At 37.8% G+C, this 24339-nt stretch overlaps 1 protein-coding gene across 1 annotated transcript in view; it reads right to left on the reverse strand.

Moving 5' to 3' along the window:
• Positions 1–349: 349 nt before the first annotated feature.
• The window catches only part of LOC149185598 (putative aldo-keto reductase 2), a 108314-nt gene continuing 84324 nt past the window's right edge, over positions 350–24339 (reverse strand). Inside the window, exons 3-5 of the mRNA XM_089410737.1 lie at positions 1578–1750; positions 1386–1488; positions 350–1099 (exon numbers count right to left, since the gene is read on the reverse strand). Coding sequence (XP_089266863.1) covers positions 758–1099; positions 1386–1488; positions 1578–1750 — 618 coding nt within the window. The 3' untranslated portion in view covers positions 350–757. The remainder of the gene's footprint in view (positions 1100–1385; positions 1489–1577; positions 1751–24339) is intronic.

Here is a 24339-nt window from a genome sequence, read left to right on the forward strand (position 1 = left end):
ACATGAAAGCACTAGAGTTAAATAACTAAAACCAAATGCATACCACATGTAAGCACTCGAGTTAACTAACTAAAGGCAAATAGACATCACATACAATAACTAAAGTTGAACTTAAGCTAATTAAAACTAACTAGGTACATGTACACCAACAAACTCCCATTGAGATAATTTATTTTAACAGTATATCATCATTCCACAGTGGCTGCCCAACCTTCAGCATTCCTTGTACCGTCGACAATCTTAACATACTGTTGATGGCCACAAACCTGTTTGTCATATCTCTTGGTTGTCATGTCGACTTGATAATGTCCACCTGGAAACAAAAGCAATGTTGAATGACAAATACAAGAGCGTAGTCCAACGAAATTCGTATTGTATTACCATTTGAAACGAGAAAGGAGACAGCTACGACTAATTAACTCAAGGTTGTTTCAGCCAACAATTTTGCTATTCTATTACCAGTTGAAAGGAGAAAGCTGCAACTAATTAACTTTATGTTCGTTGTGCTGGCAGGCGACAGCCTGTCTAATGTCCCTACGTATGACATATAACTAATTGAAACGCGACACGCATTTGTAAATCAAAACATGGATCCGACATACATCATATACATAGAAATACAAAGGCATGGCATCTCTATAATGTATTCAAGAGAGGAAAACAAAAAACGAAAAGGAAAAAACAGTGTCGCTGGTAAGAAATACAGCTTCCCTACTAGACTTATTCCACGGATTTCATTCGCATATGTTAAAAAAGATTATACTGCAGCTTTCCATGAAGACAGAGGGGGTGTTTCTGAGTTTATCCATGTGGTATTCATGTCACCATATCGATCTCCAAATACACCAGCTGAGGACACCAAATCTGCTACTTCCTTCAACTCCAAGGGTGTGAGCTCAACAGAAAGAGCACCTATGTTTTCTTCTAAGTTCTTCGCTTTGGTTGTCCCAGGTATGGGTGCAACATCATTTCCCTGATGTTGCACCCAAGCAAGTGCCAGTTGGGAGGGGGAGCACGCCTTCTTTGAAGATATTTCACGTATTCTCTCGAATATAACCTTATTTTTTTCAAGGTTTTCTTTACTAAACCTTGGCATAAACTGCACCAAAACAAAAAAGTATATTAAAAATATGCCATAAAATCAAAGATGTGTAATCATGTTGATCCACACCTAATTATCAGGAAATAGACGAAAGAAAATGAAGAAATGGAAACGCTAAGTGAGCATGTACGAAGCCTTTTCAAACAATATCTCTAGTTCACATAGCATGAAAAAGAGGGAAAATGGAAAAAGCTTATGTGAATAAAATCAGGTATCTATTAAAGAACTAAAACTGTTCATAAAACTAAAATGTACAAAATAAGAATAAACGGATCCAAAATACCTTTCTGAAATCACCATCTTCTAAATTGTCAATTAACTTTGCTCCAGCAGACAGGAATCCCCGCCCTAGAGGGCTATAAGGCACAATTCCAATACCAAGCTCCCTGCAATGAAATGTTTAATTTTCAGTTTGTAACTTATAGTATTAGGCAAATGGCCACATGGAAAATCTGAACTCCAAAACATCCTGTACCTGCAAGTTGGAATAATCTCTTCCTCCACATCCCTACTCCACAACGACCACTCTAATTGAACTGCTGTTATAGGATGAACAGCATGAGCTCTTCGAATTGTTGATGCAGAAGCCTCAGAAAGTCCAATGTATTTTATTTTCCCTTCTTCAACTAATTTTTTCAGTTCTCCAATCTGCAATAGACAGATAAAACATGTCAGCAAACAATAGTTAAGCATATAAAATTTGAAATTAAAAAGGCAAAACCAAGAAACACATAAATGAAGAGTTGATATGCAAGTGACCATTAAAGTGACAAACTTGCTCCTGCTTAAATGAATACGCATCCAGATCTGATCATGGTTTATGTTTGGATTTTAATACTTTGAATATGGACAAGCAGAAAAAAATTGCCAACACCTTCCATAAAATAAGTTCAACTTTGTCTAGGGCCTAAAAGATTAGGGCTGATGTGCAGATCGATTATACCAATTAAAAATGAACTTCCGAGACAATTAACAGTTTTCTGCATCTATCAAATAGTAAATGAAAACTGATAGTTTTCTCGGTTTTGAGCTCAACATTTTAGTAGAAGGAAATGCAGGAACGCCTTACACTTGCCATAAGCTAAGCGCACAAGTTTGACAAAGCATTAGACCTAAGCATTCAACTACTGAAATGGAAGGAGAAAAGGAAGCTCAGCGATCTGTAAATGTTTCAAAATCATAACCACAAAAGAAGCATCAACCTCTATATTGCATTTCTGCTCCAACCATTGCCCATCCCAAATAAAAAATGTGAGATGCCATCTATTACATAATTTTGTCAAACCACATCAAAAGAGCAGGCTAACAGATCGGAGGATAACATTGTATTTGTCTTGTAATCAAGAAACATAACAAGTCAGCTCACTTTGCTCCCCGACAATAAGACCACACCGTGTGCAGTATGTCCGGTTGAAAGATTAATAATCTCAATATATTACAAATGCATGATATCAGTAGTTAGGCATAACAATAGGTCATGCTGCAGAGTCATGTTCATGGGAAAAGAATATATATAGAGAGAGAGATGTGGGGCCATTTCTCATACTGTTCATTGATTCTGTGAATAATTTGACCCTTTGGTTCCACTACAGAGTGATTTTGAACCAAGATTACAAGACAAAATCCGAAAGAATTTTTTTCCTGACGACCGCCTCATTCTATGGATCGAACTAGTAAATTGAAGCAGAATGTCCAATAGATGCAGCCAAAAAGTCTTAATGAATGTTTACACTTCTAGGAGTTGAAACTAGCATACTATAAACAGGCTATAGCTTGTCAGCCATTCCCATTCATTCTATCAAACTGGGTATATGCATCATCTTACCATATCAAACTAAAACGTTGATATTTGTGTCATCCACAAGGTCAATATCAGGGATCACTCGTATCAGTAAATGGAACATCAGTCAGGAGTTGATCGCATAAGAGAAATAAGAGCAAAAAACAATATCTTGGAAATTGCTTTGAGAAACATGCAAGGAAGTCAAAAGCTGCACCTAATGGCATAGACTTTCTTCAGATCCAATGGTAGGACTACAGGGTATCTATTTGCCAGAATCACCCAAGACTTGCACCCATCTCATCCTCTTTTGCCATCACATTCAGGTGAGGCAAACCATAGAGAGAATGGAACCCTGGTGGATGGCATAATATTCGGTTGACCTCACTACTGATCCAAGGCCCTAGTGGTGCCCTAGTCGTGAATTACTGAGAAACTAGAGTACATAGGAGATTATTGTAGTTCTCACACAAATAGATTAGCGTTATTGGGAGATATTTTCCTATTTCATAGAGTGCAACTCTTCATCACTTTTATCTATAGTACAAGTTAGGTTCTAATATAGTTTTAAAGAATGGTAAAAAATAGTAAGTTTACGTAAATTGAAAATAACTTTTGATTGACTGACCAGAATTCTGTGATATCTGATGCTATGGAAATAATACACTTGAGGCTACCAAAAGATAAAATTTCACATTATTTGGTATGAAATTCTTGAAGCTACAATTCTTACAAGTTTGAATTCTAAGAATGGTCAGTAATTATAGGTCTCTAATTAAGTCCTAACTGGGATAATTCCAAAGAATTCAAACCAAAATGACAAGGGGTCCATGGGTTTGAACCCGCAACCCATCCACTTGCAACGCCTTTACAACCACCCGCTGACAATATTATGTACAACTCCAGTTTCGTTTATCCAAATTAAGTGTGATTAGAAAGAAGAACTGGTGGAAATTTCGTAGGAATTGACATAGAAATTGCAGATTTACTGTTAGTACAAGGTCGGCTACTTATCTAGAAAGGTTATAAACAATATGTCAGCTTAAAATGGCTGAAGTTTTGATTGGAATATCCAAATTAAGTGATTCAAAGGATGTTTTGACTGAATATTCTCATGTGTGTGAGCTGCTTGTCCAGTCATAGAAGAGTTGTAACTTGTAAGCAATACGTCAGCTTAAATTATGTCTAAATTTTGAATGGAATTATTCAAATCAAATGATTTAAATTATGTTTGGAAGAGGACACACATGAGAATATTCAGTCAAAAACTTGGACTATTTTGTATGGCAATTACAGCGATATTTAGTCTGATTAAAAGTCCCAGAAAAACCCTAATTTGTTGAATTTTTTAATACCTTCCCCTAGAATCTTCATAACTTCCAGCTCTAAACTCAAATTTAGTTGGGACTTAAAGTAGTGTGTTACCCCTCATTTTGCATGAGGCCTACACTTCTGAATTTTTTCACTACTTTTGTGATTTTTATCACAAAGGCAGGTTTACATGTTGATGGAGCTTTGGATGGCCTAGGGGTTGTGAGTCCAATTGATAATTTTCATGCCTCAATTGATAGTTGATGGGATAATATGATAACGGATGTCTTGATGATGTTTTGCTTGGTATGCTTGCTTGTCATAGAGAGATAGCATTGCACTTGGTCATGTGATGTTCTAGTCTCCATATTTCGCTAGATGAATGGATATGAGGATATATGGATCCGTTGGTGGAATACCCTAGCACTTTAGGGATAAGTGGACACTATTGGCATGTTCATTTGCTTGGCTACATCTTGAGTGCTTGGAAAACTTAACCCCCACTCTTTTGTATATGGTTTATGACTTTGATCAATGGGTATGAGCATAGTTAGAGACCCATTTTTCCCATTCCCTAGTGCTTATAGATGTTTTGTACACATGGATGGGTCATTTTAAACTTATGAGGTGGATCATGGTCTTGTGTGAAGCACTCTCCTTCCCTGGCTCATATGTGGAGGCACATACTCACTCATTGTCATTTTGTCATCTTTTGATGAGGCCATTCCCCTTCTTGATGAATTGATTGATGACTTGGCATTTAGACACATGGTTTGGATATAGCACATTACACATTTGTTGCATAATGGATTCATTCCTTGTTTTATGGAACTTTCACTTGCCACACTACTAGAAGGTTGTTACATCTTGGACCTTCAACTTGAGTACTATCTGGCACACATGTTGAGACATAATCCTATTTTATTGGTTGATGAGGAGCCAAACCCTTTCTTCATGAAGCTAGTTGAGCATTGATGACAATCCACATGTTTTCTTCAAAGACCTGATGCCTTGTTCCATGGACCCACTTGGATGGCACTTGATTTGAGGAGGAAATCCACAATTTGGGGCCACTTTGCACACTCGTCCATGCCTTATTGAAGGGATGTTTTGACTTGCAGGTCTCACACATGCTATCGCTCAAGGTTTGACTTGATTCAAACCCCATTTTGAGGAGACATCAACCTTGAGGAGATTGCTTGCACTGATATCCATGCTTGTTGTTGAGGATGTCCCACTTTGGAAGCCTTGTTGCACATTTAATTATTGGAGGAGGATGTCTCACCTTAGAGACATACTATACATTATTGAAAAGTTTTACTCGATCACTGCACTATTTTCCATGCCATTGATGAGGATGTTTCACATTAGAGGAGATCTAGGAGGTTCCAAACCCTAGATCTAGGGTTCCATTGCATATTTTGAGGACATTCTAACTTTAAGAGCAGTGATCTTTTGACGGAATGCTCAACTCTCCACCAAATCAATGCCATTAGATATAGAGTGACCATGGGATATCTGAATTGGGGTCATCATAGAAATTCAAATAGAAACTAACAAGGTTGTGGTGTTTCAAAACTCTCGTGAGGGATCATTTTGAGTGTCGCATGCCACTTGGAGGTTATTGTTTGTACATTTATATAGAATATATTGATGGAGTGACTAATCGTTGAGAATTTTATGGAGGATGTTGGTGCATGCCATGTCTTGTGCCCTCTTTGATGAAGACATCCCACCTAAATGGAGCTATTTTGTTGGAGATTTGTACACATTGCTTGACCACTATCTTAAGGTCTAATAGACAAATTCTAGTGTTAATGGACAGTAATCACGATCAATATTATCATCATTCTATGTATTGTAAGGAGAATATTATTTCATTTTAAGGTGAATGATATTTCATAACTCCTCACTAGGCTAGATCTAGGGTTTTGGCCTTGGATATTGTTATTTATTGTAGACGAGGATAGAGATGAAACCTATAAAAGCGGTTGCTCTCTTCATTAATTCTCATGGTTGGATTTGTGAGAAGTCTTTCCTCTTTGAGCTTTGTTGAATATCTTTTTTCTTTTAGGCTTAATGAAAATTTCAATGGTTCTTGTTTATCATATGTGAAGTTATATTTGTTACTAATGATTGTTGGTGGATGCTAGAAGTTGCTTGCAAAGACCTTGTAATGAAAAGTTGTAAAGAAGGGCTCATTTTCCATATGTGGAAGGGTTTTATGTAAGATATTTGCTCCATTTAATCTCTTTTGTTGTCATATTTATGAATGTCTTCTCTTGCATCTATCATCTTGTTAAGAGTTGTTGTTGAATCAATACTTCATTATAGGACCCACCCTTATAACATTGTTTGAGCATGGCACCTTTAAGGACCCCTCTGAGTACATTTCTTCATCATTTAGCAGCAAGTCAAGTTGTATTGTGGCATTTATAATAGCTCTATGCATTTTAACCATTCATAAATTTCTCTCTTGGGTTGGCCTTTTGACCCTCTTGGTCTAAGATTGGATAGGCACGAATTCCCTACTTTCCATTACCCCTTTATTCTTGATACTAGAAAAAGATGCAAAAACATTGTTTTTCTATAGTTATCTCTTCACATCACCTTTGAGATTCATTATTATAGCTTTAGCAATCTTAATTGCTAGGGATACCCCTTTGTGTTGGAGAAGAGCCAACCAAAATTGAGAGGATAGGTTGCTTAGGGGTAGTGGAAATCACAAAGAGAACTAGTTAGAAGAAGAAAGGACATATTTTTTCCTTGTGTATACTAGATAGGGAATTTACATATGGCAAGACAAATATTATGGCTTGGTTAAAGATAATTTGACTAGTTTTATTAACTACAATAACACCATTAATAAAAATATAGACTCTGTTAAAGGAATCTCACTATATAATTGGATGAACGACTCTCTATTAGAGGAGGAGGAATCAACATTGACTGAGTGGAGTCTATTTATGTAGTTAAAGAAGAAAAAATGCAATCTTAAATCCAAGATGATTCAGACTAAAAGATAGGTCAATGCATTCATTAAACTCAAAACTATCCAATAAATTGGATTGAGTGGGAAGAGGAATTCAAAAACCTTGGTTGTAACCCTTGTTCCAAGTCTAACCTCAGTGTAATAGGGAAACAAGTATAGTTTTTGAAATGGATATAAGCTTTAGAAAAGCCATTTTCATAATTCTAAGAGATGGAAAACCACTATATCTATATCTATATATATATATATATATATATATATATATCATGAAATGGCTATGAAACATTTCCCAACCATTCCCCTTTTAAGGAAACATCACGACACTTCCTTTATTGGAAATTGCTATAGATATTTTCCATCATTATCTTAGGATATGTTAGAAATGGAAATATTTCCAAAACTCTTCCCCAAGAAGAATGCACCCTAGTGAGGTGATACCCACCCAAGTGGGTAACACTAGGAGAAAACTTTTCTCCTATTGTTTCAGCTTGCTAGCCAGCAACCCTATGATGATCCACATATATTTAGACTTAGATGCCTCCCATCCATGCTCCGATCAATGCTTTATTTCATCTAGTTTGTTCATTCGATGAAGGAGGCTCATCAAATATGAAGTACATTAACCATTTTGTATTGAAGTTCTTTCATTTAATGTTGAAGGGATTTCTAGTATGACTCAAAAATTGAATTGGTTAATAGATTGTCTTTTGGTGAATTCTTGTTCCTATGCTTCACCTAGGTGGTTATCACTTTCTACTATTCCAATATGGCCTTCCTTGAGGCCTTGCTTTCACCATCTAGGAGGGACATGAATAGGAGGCTCTGATTGATGTTGTGTGTATCCATAACAGTTAATTTTTGTTGAACCTAGACTTGACACTTCACTAACCTAGCAGATTACAGATCTACTTAATAAAGGCACAATTAGTTCTTAACACAATTAATGAAAGCATAATTTACACCAATTTCAGTCACAAGTGACACAAACAAATTCTACCCAATCAACAGTTCTTCATTAATAACTAACAACCTACTTGGGCTCCCATCCTAGGATAATGGCACCACTGAAGAAATACAATTACAACATACCCTCAATCTAATCCAGCAGATCAAGTCGTAGATCTGTCTTGGATCTTCTTGGCTGATCTAAATCTCCAATTTTACACTTCCACACTTTACTTAGACCCGACACACTTGATAATCACACTCCTCACTTGAGAAAATCCCTCTCAATCAATGTTGAGCGAGATCTAAAATTCTAATTTTTCCATATGAAATCCAATGAGGTCAAAACCACTTTCAAACATCTTGAGTTAATTCATGGTAATGTTAAAAAATTAAGTAAAAGGATGAAAATGAAAGATAAAGGAGAATGTCATGTTTACTTTCAAAATTTAATATTACCATGAATTGCATGGCAATAGTAGGAAAATAAGCTTGAATATTAGGCTTCTTGACTCAAAATTTCTCATTTTTTTTTAAATTGTGTTTGGAACATCTTTGGTCACATTGTACAGACCTGGTCGGGTCAGTGAAAAAAGGTCAGTTCTGTAACAAACTAGGTGGTTTCATTACAGAACTAGCCGGTTCAGTATCAAACCAACCATTTTTTATTCCAAAGCTCGAACTAGACCGGTTTGACCCCCAAATCGGTCAAACCAATTGGTTCTACCGATTCCTGATGAATACTTGGAAATTACTAGAGGGGGTGAATCAATAATTGTGTCTTTTTTTTTAACAATGATGAGTACATTCCACTAGGCACAACCAATAACTTCGTAGAAGCAACTGTCACTATTCCACCTAGTAGAACCAATATTTCAGAAATGCCACAAGGGCCAACATGTCTTTGGAGATTTGAACCCATGCTACTTGGGACACAAATCGTGACCCATACCACTTGAGCTATGTTTCTTTGACAGTAATTGTGTCTTTTTAAATAATCGTTTCAAGTTAATTTTTCCTTTCAAGTATTTTATTTTGCTTCTAATGGCTTATGTATATTTCATCTCTTAATTGTTTCTTTTGCAGTTACTAGAGAGACATTTGCATTCAACATATAATAATGAATTCAAAAGCATTCACACAAGTTAGAAATTCAACATGTAACACATGAAGACACCAAATATAAGTGGAAACCCATAAAGGGAAAAACCATAAATTTCTGCTAAAGTGATGTGAAGGCAAGCTCCTACTCCCCTTATTACATCAAACTTTTTGCAAACCACCACCTACAGGAGGCTACTACGTCAAATTTCTTTTGCAAGCTACAACTTTCAAGGAAGCTCCTACTTCCTCTTCTACAAGCTACAACCTGCTCTTTTTCAGGCTACCACCTGAAAAGAGACTACAATCCCCTATAAAAAAACAAATAGATTTTACCGGTTACCTAGTCTTTGTCTCTGTTATGAACTCAATTTTTGCTCTTTGTTCAACTTCTTATTCTCTCAGCTTCTCCTTCTCAAATCTTCTCTCTATTCTACTCATCTTTCTCTATCTCTCCTTACCAGGTTGTTCATGAATTATTTCCCTCACAATATTTAGTTCTTTTGTTAATTTTTCCATTGTTTTATGTTGTTACAATCACTCTAGCCCAATTCTTATCTTCAATTAGCAATCTTTCAAAACAATTTAATCTTTCAATGATCGTTAACACTTATAGATCAATGTACAATAGAAGACAATCATGACAAACAACAAGAGACACCAAATTTAGTCAAAGACTAGGGAAAAACCCCACAAGGGGGGAAACCTTTTCAAATTCTTCTTCTTATTAGATTGCCATAAAATGTTCACCAGAGAGAGTGCAATGAACCAATTCACCAATCAAGAGTCAAAGTCAATTCTTTGATTATCCAACAAGATCAACCAACCAATTATCCAAATAATGAGCCAAAAGTCAAATTTGGAGAAATTCAATAGCAGTCAAAGATGCCCTAACGAGTTATAAGTCAACCGTCAAATAGCCTCCAAAAGAGCTCAGTCAAAGGTCAAGAGATTCAGCCTTCCAAGCTCGTCAAACCTCAATCAAAACAACCCCAAACAACTCGGTCAAACTTGGTCAACGAAGAGAGAAAGTTTGTGGTCAAAGTCATAGTTCCCAGAAAACCTCAGTCCTTGTGCCAAAGAATTCGGCCTCCAAAAATAGTCCAAAATGCCAAGTCAAATCAAGTCAAACTATGCCCAATCTCTAGAAGTAAACATTGGTCAAAGTGCTAGTCAAAGACATATTTTCAACCCAATCAAAATCTCCTCTTTCCTTCTCGCACATGTGAAAGAGACCTACAATTTTTCAGATGTACGAACCTCCAAGAGAAGAAGAAATGAATGTGTGAGATGTGTGTCGAAACGAGGTGCTAATGAGTTATATTTATAGGCATTGGATGAGACCCAATTTGTCTTTAAAGTCAACCTATACTTTTGTGCACATGTGGGTTTTCACATTAAAGATATATTTTTCCTTAACCAAATTAAATTCTTCCAAGGGCTAGGAGGGGTCTTTCTTGATGACAAATGTTGTCCAAAGAAGGGAATTTGTCCCTGAGGTACCAAATTAACATCTATTACCTCTTTGTCATTCAAATATGCATCTTTTTATAACAAGAGTTGTTGATTGTTTGTATTTCATGCAGGAATTCGAATTGAGTTATCACTTGGTCTTCTAGGGTTGTTCACAATCTACGACTTCATTTCCAAATTTGAAATTAAGCTCAAGACAAATACTCCATGAATTGCTTGGAGAATTGAAAATTTGGGGTCCAACATCAATGATTGCAAAACACAAAGCTTGAAGATTTTGTACCAGCTACATTTTTAATTCTTTTCAGATTTGTACCAGCCACATTTTAACGACTTTAAGGATTCTTTTGTAATGTCTTCAGCGTCAGCGACATGATAGTTCATGGGTTTTTAGATCAATAGCCAACATAATTAAGTATGTGTTTTTCCTAAGTTAGACTTGGGCTAAGTTACAATAGCAACTTGTTCACACTTGAGAAAGTGTCCTAAAGAGACTTTGGATGACTTTTGCACGCTTAGACATTTAAGTCAGTGTAGAAGTACCTGCTCAAGCTACAAGCATCAACGCTCCCTCTTAGTGAGGGGGATACTTCTACCTCGTGAAACTAACTCTGATCCTAGAATTGTATCCACTGCCATGGTTGCTCTCTCTGAATTAGAAGTCTTCGTTGACACATGGTTCGAAATTATCCATAAAGACGTGCTCCCCTTGGACTTGTTCCTAGAAACCTCCTACTCTTGAACATCTTGTAAGGTCATCTCATACCATGAGACCTTCTTAACAGACTTGGAAGGATTTATTGACTACTCCTTCCCACCTGAACCTAAAGGCTAACTCCCTATGAATTGCTCAATCTTCAGAGCTTCTTGCTCCTTGTTCTTTATCACTACTTTGCTTCTTTCCATTGCTCAAATAGGTTGGCCCTTTAGCCTATACAAGTTCAACAATGTAGCTCTAATCAGAGCTAAATCCCATGGGTCTAATCAATGCCAGTCCATCCTGAAATGATACACAAATCCCTTCCTCTCTACCATAGATAATGAGAGCAAACTCCACCTAAGTTCTGGCACCCATAGCACATCTTTCACTTCCAACCTGCCTCTTGACTCAAGTTGGAATATCACTGTTCCAACCCCCTTCACTGCATGTTTGGTATCAACACCAAACTCCACATGCAATTCAAAATCCCACTCGATTAGGCGATCAAATAACTCTTGTGCCCTTGTCATATGTCTCGTGGCTCCACTATCCAGTAGTCATGCACCAACTGGTAAGGTACCCAAGAAAAGGTAGCAAAAAAGTGTGAACTCGTATTCAAACTTCGTGGAAAACTCTTCTTGAGCTTTTGTCGATGCAACTATAGTTGAATGCATACCCTTTCCACCATTCTTCCTATCTAGACACTATGAAGCATAGCGTCCAATCTTATGACAAGCAAAACACTTGACATAGTCAAGTCCTTCTTCTTCTTCAGATGTGTGGTTGACTCCTCACCCTTGTTGCTCGAACCTTTTCCTTTGCTCCTCATTAGCCAACTAGTTAGAGCAAGATTCTCATCATCACTCTTGTGATGGCCTCCCAATAGAGATTCCTCTCGAATCTCCTCCTAGATGAAATCATCCCACAATCTATCCCAACTAGGAAGTTTCTCTCTTGCTATGATGCCCTTGATAAAAAGATCCCATGGCTTGGTGAAGACATCAGGGCCATCCTTACCATCTCTCCATTTATCACTTTCTCCCCAATTGGGGCCAACTTATCACGAACTTGTGTGATCTTGGTGAGATAAGTAGTCACTATATCTAATTTGGTCATCTTGGTATTCCCAAGCTTTTCTCTCAAAGCCATCTTCCTATTGTTATTTTTGCTCTCGTATAGCTTCATAAGAGCCTCCCACATCTCCCTAGTTATATTCTTCTCAAAAAGGTGAGGAATCACATGATCTTTAACCACATCCAAGATAATCCTTTTGGCTTCCACGTCCTTTTGATTGTGGATGGTCAAATTTTCAACATTTGTAGGTAGAGTGAGTTTGGTGTTAACAAACTCCCATATGCCATTCTCCATGAGAATCAATGAAATCGTCGTCGCCTTCCAGGGAATGAAGCTATAGATGCCCTCCAACCTGTCTTCAAACCTCAGACTGGTTGCTACCATCTCCAAATCAAAACATCAACTAAAACATTATGTTGTTGTCACACCCCCTTTTGTTGGGTACAGTGAGACTTCCAAGGCATATAGGGTGTACATTCCATCACAAGATTTAGACTATGATGAACAGGGATGTGAGATTTGAGGAGCATAAAGCCTTGAGGAAGTCACACGATACCATACATGATTGGGAGCAAGAGGCTCTAAAGGTTGAGGAGAGACTAACAACATTGGTAGCAGGAACTCAGTCTTCAGATCAGGAGGAGTATGAGGCACCTTCTAGTTCTGTCAGAAGGAGGCCAAGATGGCTAGAGAAAACTCTTAGTAGTGTCGAGGAGTATGTGGATGCTCCTAGGAGGATGTTTAGAGAGAGCAAACCAATGCATAAATTTTCCAACTACATGGCACTTATGAGTGACATCAGTGATTCTGAGCCTTCTAGCTTTGAGTAGGTAGCATATCAACAAGTTTGTAGGGATGCCATGATGGAAGGGTATTCTTCCATTATGAAGAATGATGTATGGGATATTATGCCTAAGCTAGTAAGAAAACCAATGTTCATTTCGAGATTGATCTTTAAGATCAAACATGATATGATGAACAGGGATGTGAGATTTTAGGAGCATAGAGCCTTGAGGAAGTCACACGATACCATACATGATCAAGAGGAATAGGCTCTAAAGATTGAGGAGAGACTAAAAACACTGGTAGCAGGAACTCAGTCTTCAGATTAGGAGGAGTAAGAGGCACCTTCTAGTTCTGTCAGGAGGAGGTTGAGATGGCTAGAGCAAACTCTTAGTGGTGTTGAGGAGTATGTGGAGGCTCCTAGGAGGATGTTTAGAAAGAGCAAACCAATGCAGAAATTTTCCAACTACATGGCACTTATGAGTGACATCAGTGATTTTGAGGCTTCTAGCTTTGAGTAGGTAGCATATCAACAAGTTTGTAGGGATGCCATGATGGATGGGTATTCTTCCATTACAAAGAATGATGTATGGAATATTATTCCTAAGCTAGTAAGAAAATCAATGGTCATTTCGAGATTGATATTTAAGATCAAACATGCCATAGATGGCAGCATCGAGAAGTATAAAGCCAGGTTCACGGAGAGAAGGTTTTCTCAAAAGAAAGGAGTGGATTATGAGGAGACATTCGTTCCAGTCACCAGATACACTTGTATCAGGGCTATTAGGTCTATTGCCTCAGAGATGGGGTGGAGGATACATTAGATGGATGGGAAGGCAACATTCCTTAACAGAGTGATTGAGGAGGAAGTGTATATTGAGCAATCGCAGGGTTTTAAGGTGCATGGGAGAGATTCTCATGTATGCAGGTTAAAGAAGACTTTGTATGGTTTCAAGCAGGCACCTAGGGAACAATATTCAAGGATTGATGGGTATCTGGTAGGCATGGGCTTCACCAAGAGTGAGGCAAATCCCAACATGTACTACATACTAGTTTGCAACGATTTACTCATTCTGGTACTTTATGTAGAAGATTTATTTCTTATAAGGGCCAGGAATCTCAAAGAGATGTGCAAGAGAGACCTAGCTATAGAGTTTGAAATGAAAGACAACGACATGATGCACTACGTTGGAGGTGTGGCAGTAGACACGTGAGGTCTTCCTTGGACAAGGGAAGTATGCAATTGAAATCCTGAAGAGATTTGTGATCGTGGATTGCAAGCCTATGTCAATACCCATGATTACCTACTTGAGGAAGTTGAACGCTTCTAAGTCAGAGTTGGTGGATCTAGCATTGTGCAAACAATTGATAGGTTCTTCGATGTATCTAGTCAACACTACGCCAAATATATGTTTTGTTGTAAACACAATGAGCAAGTTTATGGTGGAGTTGAGGAGGGTTTATTGGTTGGTAGCCAAGCATGTGCTGAGGAATACGTGAAGTGCAATGGAGTATGGGCTTCGGTATGTAAGGAGTGGTGGAGTGCAGTTAGTAGGCTATACAGACTCGGACTGGGCTGGTAGTGCAGTGGACTAGAAGAGCAGCTCTAGGTGTTGTTTCAATTTCGAGTCATCAATGATCTCATGGTTCAACAAGAAGCAGTCTTCTATGGCACTTAGTTCAGTCGAGGTAGAGTATATGGAAGCTAGCATGATGAGATGTGAATTCATTTGGCTTTGCAAAATGTTCGCATGGTTATTTGGTCTTGAGTTGGATCTAACAATCATTCAGTGTGACAATCAAAGTTGCATCAAGCTCTCAGAGAATCCAATGTTTCATGACAAGTCCAAGCATATAGAGATCAGAAATCATTTCATCAGAGACAGAGTCTAAAGGGGAGTTGTGAAGCTCAAGTATATCTCCATAAATAAGCAGGTGGCAGACATTGCCCCTAGTGAAGATCAAGTTTGTGTTTTATAGAGATAAGCCAAGGGTGTTATAGAACACCTTACTCACTAGCTCGAAGTGTCGATGTTTATAGCTCGGACAAGTGCTTCTACATAGGCTAGGGGTCAAGCATGTAGATGTCAAATTGCCTCTTTAGGTGCTTGTTCATGAGTAGTAAGTGATAATTATGATTTCTTTCCTATGTTTAACTTAAGAAAAGTACATTAATCAATTTATTAATTAATCTTGAGTATTAAGCCAAGTTTCTAAGGGTCAATAATTTAATTATTTAAGTGATTTAGATCTAATCTCTACCATTGATCTCAAGTGAGGCTTAGATCTAATTCTCGCCATTTATCTATTAAGAGATTAGGGTTAGGGATTTGGCTTAATGAAATTATAAAATAAGCCTAAGGGAGAGGTGAAATACATTGTGATTGAGAGAGTAAATTTCTCAAGTGAAAGACTCAACGATTGAAGAGAAGGAAAAGGTGTGCAGTGAAGTAATTTCAGAAGAGAAATTCAAGGAGATCAAGCTTGTGGAGGAGGCTGAGTTATTGGAGAAGAAGGTCAGGTTATTGGAGGAGGTCGATGACCTAAATTGGATCATATATGTTTTTCATCCATCTTGATGCTTTTGAAGTGGAAACAGTGGAGGAATCAACTCACAGGCCCATTTTTACCAGTGAGGCCCGGTTTGGCAAATTGGGGTCTAAAACCTTTCGGGAGCATTTTCAAGCATCAAACATCATTTTTTGGGGGGTAAACTTTTCCACATTAACACATCACCTTTTTTTTCATATTCTACACAAAAACCTTTCCAATGGCACAAGAATCGCCTCAATCGAAGTCTGTATGCAAAGTTATGCCATTCGAAAGTTGACCTTCCTTTTTTCACCACCATAATTCAAGAGGTTGCCACATCAGTCCCCATAACTAATGGAAAAGGGGCTCACCACGTGATAATGATGAAGAAGACTCTATAAGAGTCCATATTGTGACTCTGTTTAAGAGTTGAGGGTGTCAAACCTAACTAGTAGTAAGCTATCAAATTGTGTTATAACTGGGCCACTAGGAGGGAAAGGAGTTCGATTCTTTTTTAGTGTATTTGTTCCATAGACAATTAGAGTAGCTTAGAGGTATAAGGAGAGAGCTTACAGAGAGGATTTGTGCATTGTAATAACCCATAGACCACAAGCCTTACTTCTTTGTACTCGACGATTTTCTATTCAGAGAAAGAGAGCAGACTAGCCTCACCTTCCAGCTGGGGTTTTCTCTCGAAAGGGTTTTCCAAGTTATATTTTATGTCAAATTGTGATTTGTGAGATTTTATTTCATTGTTTTCTATTTTTTGCATAACTTTAATTTGCATGCATATGCAATAAATGTAGGAATTTACAGGGTAAGTTCCTCAAACAGAACACCAAAGGACACCGCTCACAAACAGATCACAGATCAATACACCAGTTTTGTTGACGTGGTTAAAACCCTCTGTTGTCGCGCGGATTGACACGACAACGCTCAGACCGGGGGCTGTCACTCTGATCCCCGATCCCTCCGTTTAAGCCTGTCCCCCGCAGCTAAGGGGGGTAGTCCCTGAGAGATGATGAGACCAACTGTCGACCAGTTGGTTGGGAGACACGAGACACGATATGAAAAGCACCAGATAGATTTGATTAACTTAGCAGACCAGTGCCTTAAGAGATTATTGTTAAAATGATTACTTGTTAGATATAGAAAAATAAACTGTGAACAACAATCATTTGTCATCAAAAGGTATCAGCGAAATCACATAACCAAACGATATCCAGCGACTGAGAATTTTGAAAAAAGATAAATGCTTTAAACCACCACGAGAATCCAAATCATTAACCAGATATCAATATTCGCATCTCGGCTTGAAAATTTAATAATCCTGCAAACCATGAAAGGAAAAGATCACCCAAAGAAAAAATATGCCTAAAACCAAGAAACTGAAAACCCTAGTGAAAACTGCATAGAACAAAATTTAAAACCCTAATGAAAAAATATTAAAACCCTAGATCAGCGTAATAATTTACAGATTTAGGCCCTTAGCAGCCAGATTTAGCAGTAAGCACAAAAATATTTTAAAGAAAAGAAATTTCAGATTGTCACTGTGAAAAAACTTCAGAAATCTTCTCATGCAGATCAGAAAAATAAAACCGAATGATAGACCCAGGATCAAATCCAGCTGGGCTCAACAAAAAACGCTTGCGGGAGTTGGCTGGTTCAGCCGAGAACTTCCCCGAACGCCCACAAAATTCCTTCAGAAAATGTTATTCTGCACAGCTCAAAACAATCGTCAATAAAGAGGGCAAAAATGCTGCTAGATCTCAAACAGTAATGGAGATACCTGCCATTACTTCAGAAACCCTAACAGCACCCAAACCCTAGCAAGTGAGCAAGATACCTGTACCCACAATACTCTACAAAAGCTATTATTAACAGCTGAAAATAACATATGCAGAAAATTAAAACAATCTCACAGCATTTCAAGAGAGTAACACCAGCAAGATATGGACCCCAAAGTCTTCTTTTATTAACCAGAAACAGATTTACAAGAGAGCTTCTTCAGTCTTAGACTCACAGATCGAATTTATCGAAAATGACTCCTAGCACCCTATTTAAAGGCAATGATCCAACGGCTAGTTCGACTGATCCATGTAGAAATGATCTCGACCGTTGATGAGGATCAAGATATCTCTTGATCTCATCCGTCGATTTATTCAAATAATTTTTTATTCTTATTTTTTTAAATTTTTTAAATTTATTTATTTATTTTTTAATTTTTCATTATTTATTATTTTATTATTATTTTTTAAATTTTTAAATTTTTAAATTATTTTTTATTTATTTAATTTTTTTAAATTTTTAAATTTCTTAGTTTTTTATTTATTTTATTATTTTATTTCATTTTTTAAATGGATCATCGAACTAAGCCTTCGAAAACATCACCTAGGACCTAGGACTTAGGACTCATGAGGGGATTTAAAACATTTTTCGACCCTCAGGACACATTACATCATGACTTTTACAATTTACATCTTAAGGGAGAAAACCCCTTTAACATAGACCCTCATCAATCACCCAGTTCTGCGACACAACTATAATCTTAGCAGATCAACACACTAGGATTCTCCTAAAATTCCAATGACAAAATCAATCCCGGCTTTGGGGTCAGGTTTGAAGGAAAACTCTGCCGATCCGTGGATCGGTGAGACGAAAAACCTTCCGGGACGTAGATTATCATTAGAAAGTTAGGTCCACCTAGGCAAATTACATACATGACTCATGTCTGCTAAGATTATTTACAATTAATACATGCAGGCTGGGTTTACAATCAAAAAGATCAAGTTGCTGATGATGGCAGGATGGCACGGACATGCTGATCAGGTGCTGCCCCTTTTTGCCAAGAAAAGGGGGGTGTACTGCATGGGTAGTTGACCAGTAGAGGTCAACACCCTCAAAGAGGGAAACAGTCCACGGCCTGAGCCAACGCGGCCACTTCAGGCAATTTATTAATAAAAGAATGAAAATTTACATAAGCTTCTCTCATGAACGGTTAACCTACAAATGACCCTCCATGCTCTTTAAACAGAGATCATGGATCAATCGGGTGTTAAGCCACGGATCAAGTGTCGGTAATACCGATGAGAGAATGAACCGTCAGATCACTTCATGTCTACAACATATCCTGACCGTCGAATTGTAAGTTACAAAAGTAAATAGTAAAGAAACACACTTTACCTAACTCTACACTAGACCAAGTTATACTTAACTATTTCCTATGTGTCAGAATATCCTAACATAGCCCCTTAAGAACAACTTGGGATAGGATTGAAGGATGTACAAATATGACACAATAGGAGAAGGAAGGAGGCACTAGAGCCTATCCCCCCTTAGTGACAACTTCCTGAACTCCAACCATAAATCGAAGTTTAGTAAACTTCGCCTCTGTGAGAGCCTTTGTAAAGATGTCTGCAACTTGATCATCTATTGAACAATATTGCACTTCAAGAACATGGTCATGAATGAGCTTTCTGATGAAGTGCATGTTCAGTTCAATGTGTTTGTTGCGTTGATGTTGGACTGGATCTTTGCATAGTTGAATGGCACTTTGATTATTACACCAAAGTGTAGTCGGATGCTACTGCTGAAAGCCAAACTCTGACAAGATTTGACGAAGCCATAGGGCCTCCTTACTAGCTTCTACGACACCACGATACTCTGCTTCTACTGAAGAAAGAGAAATGGCACTTTGTTTCTTGCAAGCCCATGTAATAGGTCCTGAACCAAGAGTGAACACATAACCTGCAGTAGACTTCCGATCATCAGGGTCACCAACCCAATTGGAATCAGTGAAACCAACCATTAGAGGAGATGCTTCTACACTGTAATGAATCTCAAACTGAACTGTACCTCGAACATAAGGAAGTATTCTTTTAGCTGCTTTCCAATGACTTTCATGTGGACTTTGCATAAACTGAGCAATAAGGCCAACAACAAAGGAAAGGTCAGGACGAGTATGGGTCAGATACAAAAGTTTTCCTAAATGTTAATGGTATAAGGTAGCATCAACTTCAGGGGAAGTACAAGTGACTGAAAGTTTGTCTCCAGACTGAAAGGGAGAAGGGGTTGGCTTACAGTCTTCCATGTGAAGATGGCGTAGAAGATCACAGGCATACTTGGATTGGGAAAGGGAAATACCTTCCTTAGATTGCAAGACTTGAAGACCAAGAAAATAATGCAAGTGTCCTAAGTCTGTCATTTCAAATTTCTTTTTAGGGCTGGACTTCACATGGTAAGGTTGGGATCACTACCAGTAAGGATAATATCATCAACATAAAGAACAAGAATGATAAGGGACTTGCCCACTTTCTTGGTGTAGATAGTATTGTCAGAATGACACCTAGAAAAGCCAGTTTCTAAAAGAAAGCTATCCATTTTGGCATACCAAGCCTGAGGAGCTTGCTTGAGACCATAAAGGGATTTCTTAAGCCAACATACAAGGCTGGAGTCTATTTGTATAAAGCCAGTATGTTGTTCCATATAGATTTCTTCATGCAAGTCTCTATGCAGGATGGTAGATTTAACATCCATCTTATGAACTTCCCATTTGAAAGAGGCAGCAAGGGAAAGAACAAGGCAGATAGAGTTCATTTTGGCAACAGGGGAGAAGGTTTCAGTATAGCCAATGCCTTCAACTTGTGAAAAACCCTTAGCAACAAGACAAGCTTTATGTTTATCAACTTTTCCATTTGGGCCATACTTGGTTCTGTAAACCCATTTGCATCTAACAAGTTTTCGTCCCTTTGGAAGAGGAACAAGATCCCATTTATCATTTTCCAAGAATGAACAATATTCTTCATTCATAGTTGTGTCCCAATCTGGATGGCCTGAAGCTTCTGCAAAGGTGTCAGGATCATAATTCGCTAAAGCTTGAGCTAGTAAAGAAGAGGCTCTATCGAACTGATAACGTGTGTGACGCTAATCTGTAGGATCACCAGCAAGAGCACCTGCTGCATCCCGAGTAGCACGGACCCATTTTGGACGCTGAGGAGCTGAAGGAGGATCCTGAGAAGGTGGGGGAGGATTGTCATCCTCGCTGTCATCATCTGAAGAAGAAATATTTTCAAAAGTAGAAGGGATAGAGAGAGGTGGCACATCCGCCGAACTAGGCTCGTAGGCCGATATATTTTCAGCGAACTTTACATCTCTTCTAATGATAACATTTTTGGACTTAAGTGGAATAAGTCTATATCCTTTGACATCTTCAGAATATCCAACAAAAATACATTTTTCACTCTTAGGTTCTAAAGCTTTATGTTTCTCATCTGGAATATGGGCCCATGCTTCACTTCCAAAAACACGAAAGTGACTTACATCTGGTTTAATTGAGCTCCATGCTTCTTCTGGAGTGATATTCTTTAAAACCTTAGTAGGAGTTCGATTTACTATGTAATTTTCACAATTAATAGCTTCTGCCCAAAAACTACGACTAAATCCTTTAGATTGAAGCATACAATTAGTCATTTCCTTTATGGTGTGATTCTTCCTTTCAGCTACACCATTTTGTTGTGGAGTATATGGAACAGTATGTTGCATTTGAATTCCATTCGTAGTGCAAAAGTTGATGAAATTGTTGTTAACATATTCTCCACCATTATCAGATCTTAGCTTAAGAATTTGATGTCAAAATTGTTTTCAACAAAGGCCTTAAAGGCCAGGAACATGTTAAATACTTCACTCTTGAGTTTTAAGAAGTATACCCAAGTGCGTCTGGAAAAATCATCAATGAAAGTTAATAAATACTTGTAGCCAAAGAATGAAACAACTGGAAGTGGACCACATAAACCACTATGCACAAGCTGTAAAGGCATGAGGCACGTTTTTCAAAACTATCCCAATGATGTTTTCCGAATACACCCTCGGAACAAACACCATCTTTGCAAGATACCATTGGGAGACCTATCACCATATTTTCTTTACATAGATTCTGAAGGGAGCGATAGTTTAAGTGACCAAATCGCTCATGCCAAAGTTTGCTCACTTCATTATTATGAGCAACAAATACCGAGGGAAGATTTGATGACACAACACTGTTAAACTTATACAACCTTGTAGAATCATCAACAATGTCAGTAGCTACAATCTATCTAGGATCTCTTAGGTCCTTAATTACAACATCGTGAGGTGAAAATTCAACGATTTTACCCTCACCTGAATGAGTTATCTGATATACAGATAAAAGGTTGCAGGATAAGCTTGGAACACATAATACATCATTAAATTGATCATTGTCTAGATGAACAGTTCCAGTCCCCACAACACTAAGAGATCTATCATCACAAACATATATATTTTTGGTGTTACAATCATTTAAAGAAGAAAACATGGCTTTATTTTTAGCCATGTGATAAGAAGCTCCAGAATCAATGAGCCACTCATGAGAATGAGAAGAAGAAGATACATTTAGTGCATAACCAGACCGAGATACCTGACAACCACATGCAGAAAGTGCTATTCCTGAAGATGAAGTTGAAGTAGAAGAGTGCTCCAAATGGATGTTATGCTTCTCCATTGTTGCTTCCAAGGCTTCCATCTTTTTAAATCATTTGATTCTAAGTGGCCATCTCGATTACAAAAGTGGCAATGTCTATCAGTCTTCTTCCCTTTGTTTTTATTTGCCTTATCATTTTGTTGAAATGATTTTTCATTTTGAGACTGAAATGGCTTAGGACCCTTGTTTGGTTTAGGACCATTCTTTTTAGGATACGACTTCTTAGGATTCTTTGAATTTGGTTGCTGCTGGGCAGTTAAGGCTTTCTTAGAAGAGTTTCCAAGATTAAGAAGACCAAGATGTAAGAGTTTTTCTTGTTTTTTTATTAAAGAATCACAAAAGGCATCAAAGGAAGGGGACTTGTAGTCTTGTCCCTGAGAAATGAAGACTTCTCTTGTAGAATGGAAGGTGGAAACAAACACAAAGTAGGCTGGTCCCAACTTTAGTAAGAATGGAATAGATAATGTTACCATCTTCTTTCTTAACCTTAACACCTTCCAAGAGAAGTCTAAGGGTCTTGAACTTGGACAAAAAATCTTCAATGGAAGAAAAATTATTGGGGTCCAACGTAAGCAACTCATTTTAGAGTTTATGGGCTCTAAGTTCATTTTTAATTCCAAAAACTTTAGTGATCTGTTTCATTGCTTCATTAGGAGTATCAAGTTCTGCGATATGGAATCTAAGGTCTGGAGAAATAGACATCTCTATTAACCCATGTGCTTGATCTTGCCTATTTTCCCATTTGGCTGCCTTATCTTCATCTTTCAGTTTGGTTTCTTGGCCTGAGGCTATTCTGTAAAGACCTTTACTTCTAAGTAAATCCATAATGTAGGACCAGCATTGGAAGTAGTTGGTGCTGTCAAGAATAACTTCGCATGGACTTTCCATTTTAATAGAAACTGAAGTTGTAGATGTTGAAACTAAGTGTTCAATGGAAAGATCTCGAAAAATTAGGCTGATTAAAAAAAAACGGCTTCCGGATGAAGAAGTTATGGCTTTTTGAAGAAAAGTTGTTGAAAATGCCGACGAAGTGCGGGAATGTGCCGAAATGAATGATAATGTTATATTTAAAAAAATCCGCCCCCTTTCCAAACTTAATCTAATTAATTCAACAAAAAGAAAGACTTGAACTCAATACTTCTATTCTCGTAAAGTAGCTTTGGACCAAGTGAAAAGAGGAAGGGTTTTTTTTTTTTTAGTCACTGAAGCTTTGAGGTGCGTCCTTACTTGAGAAAATGTTTTTTTGCCTACAAAACAAAAAACACAAAACCCAACACGGACATGCAAAAAAAAAAAACAAACCTTACGGCTTGAAGTTAGCTTTAGCCAGAAACTAAATCTTTTCCCCAATGTTTCTGATTTTCCAAGATCACACTAAGGCGCGGCGGAAAAGAGCATACTCATGAGAAAAATCCTTTCTTTTTGTTTCTGATTTGCCCAGATCGCACAGGGTCGCGGGGCAAAGAGCATACGCAAAAATGAAAGGTATAGATCCGGTAATAAAAAAACAAAGAGCTAAATAAACCAAAATAAACAAAGAGAAAATAACTAAAAACTGCAAATAAACACTGTATACCTCCAGATCTTAAAAATGACGTAGCTAGGGCTACCGGAAACCTTTTCGCGTCAAACAAAATGGGTTCCTCACTGGAACATATGCTCATAACACAATAGAGCAATCCTCTTGGCCCAAAAGCAGTCAGTAAGAGTAGATCTAAGAAACGACAGTCGGATGCAGTTCTACTAGCTTCAGATTTGGATCACCAACGGATGCGGCCCTCAAATAGCTCTGATACCATGTAGGAATTTACAGAGTAAGTTCCTCAAACAAAACACCAAAGGACACCGCTCACAAACAGATCACAGATCAATACACCAGTGTTGCTGACATGGTTAAAACCCTCAAAGAGGGAAACAGCCCACAACTTGAGACAACGCGGCCACTTCAGGCAATTTATTAATAAAAGAATGAAAATTTACATAAGCTTCTCTCATGAACGATTAACCTACAAATGATCCTCCATGCTCTTTAAATAGAGATCATGGACAA

Source organism: Pinus tabuliformis, chromosome 3_1 (assembly GCF_031772625.1).
Source record: "Pinus tabuliformis cultivar Carrire ecotype Pingquan chromosome 3_1, CPIR1, whole genome shotgun sequence".
Taxonomy (NCBI): domain Eukaryota; kingdom Viridiplantae; phylum Streptophyta; class Pinopsida; order Pinales; family Pinaceae; genus Pinus; species Pinus tabuliformis.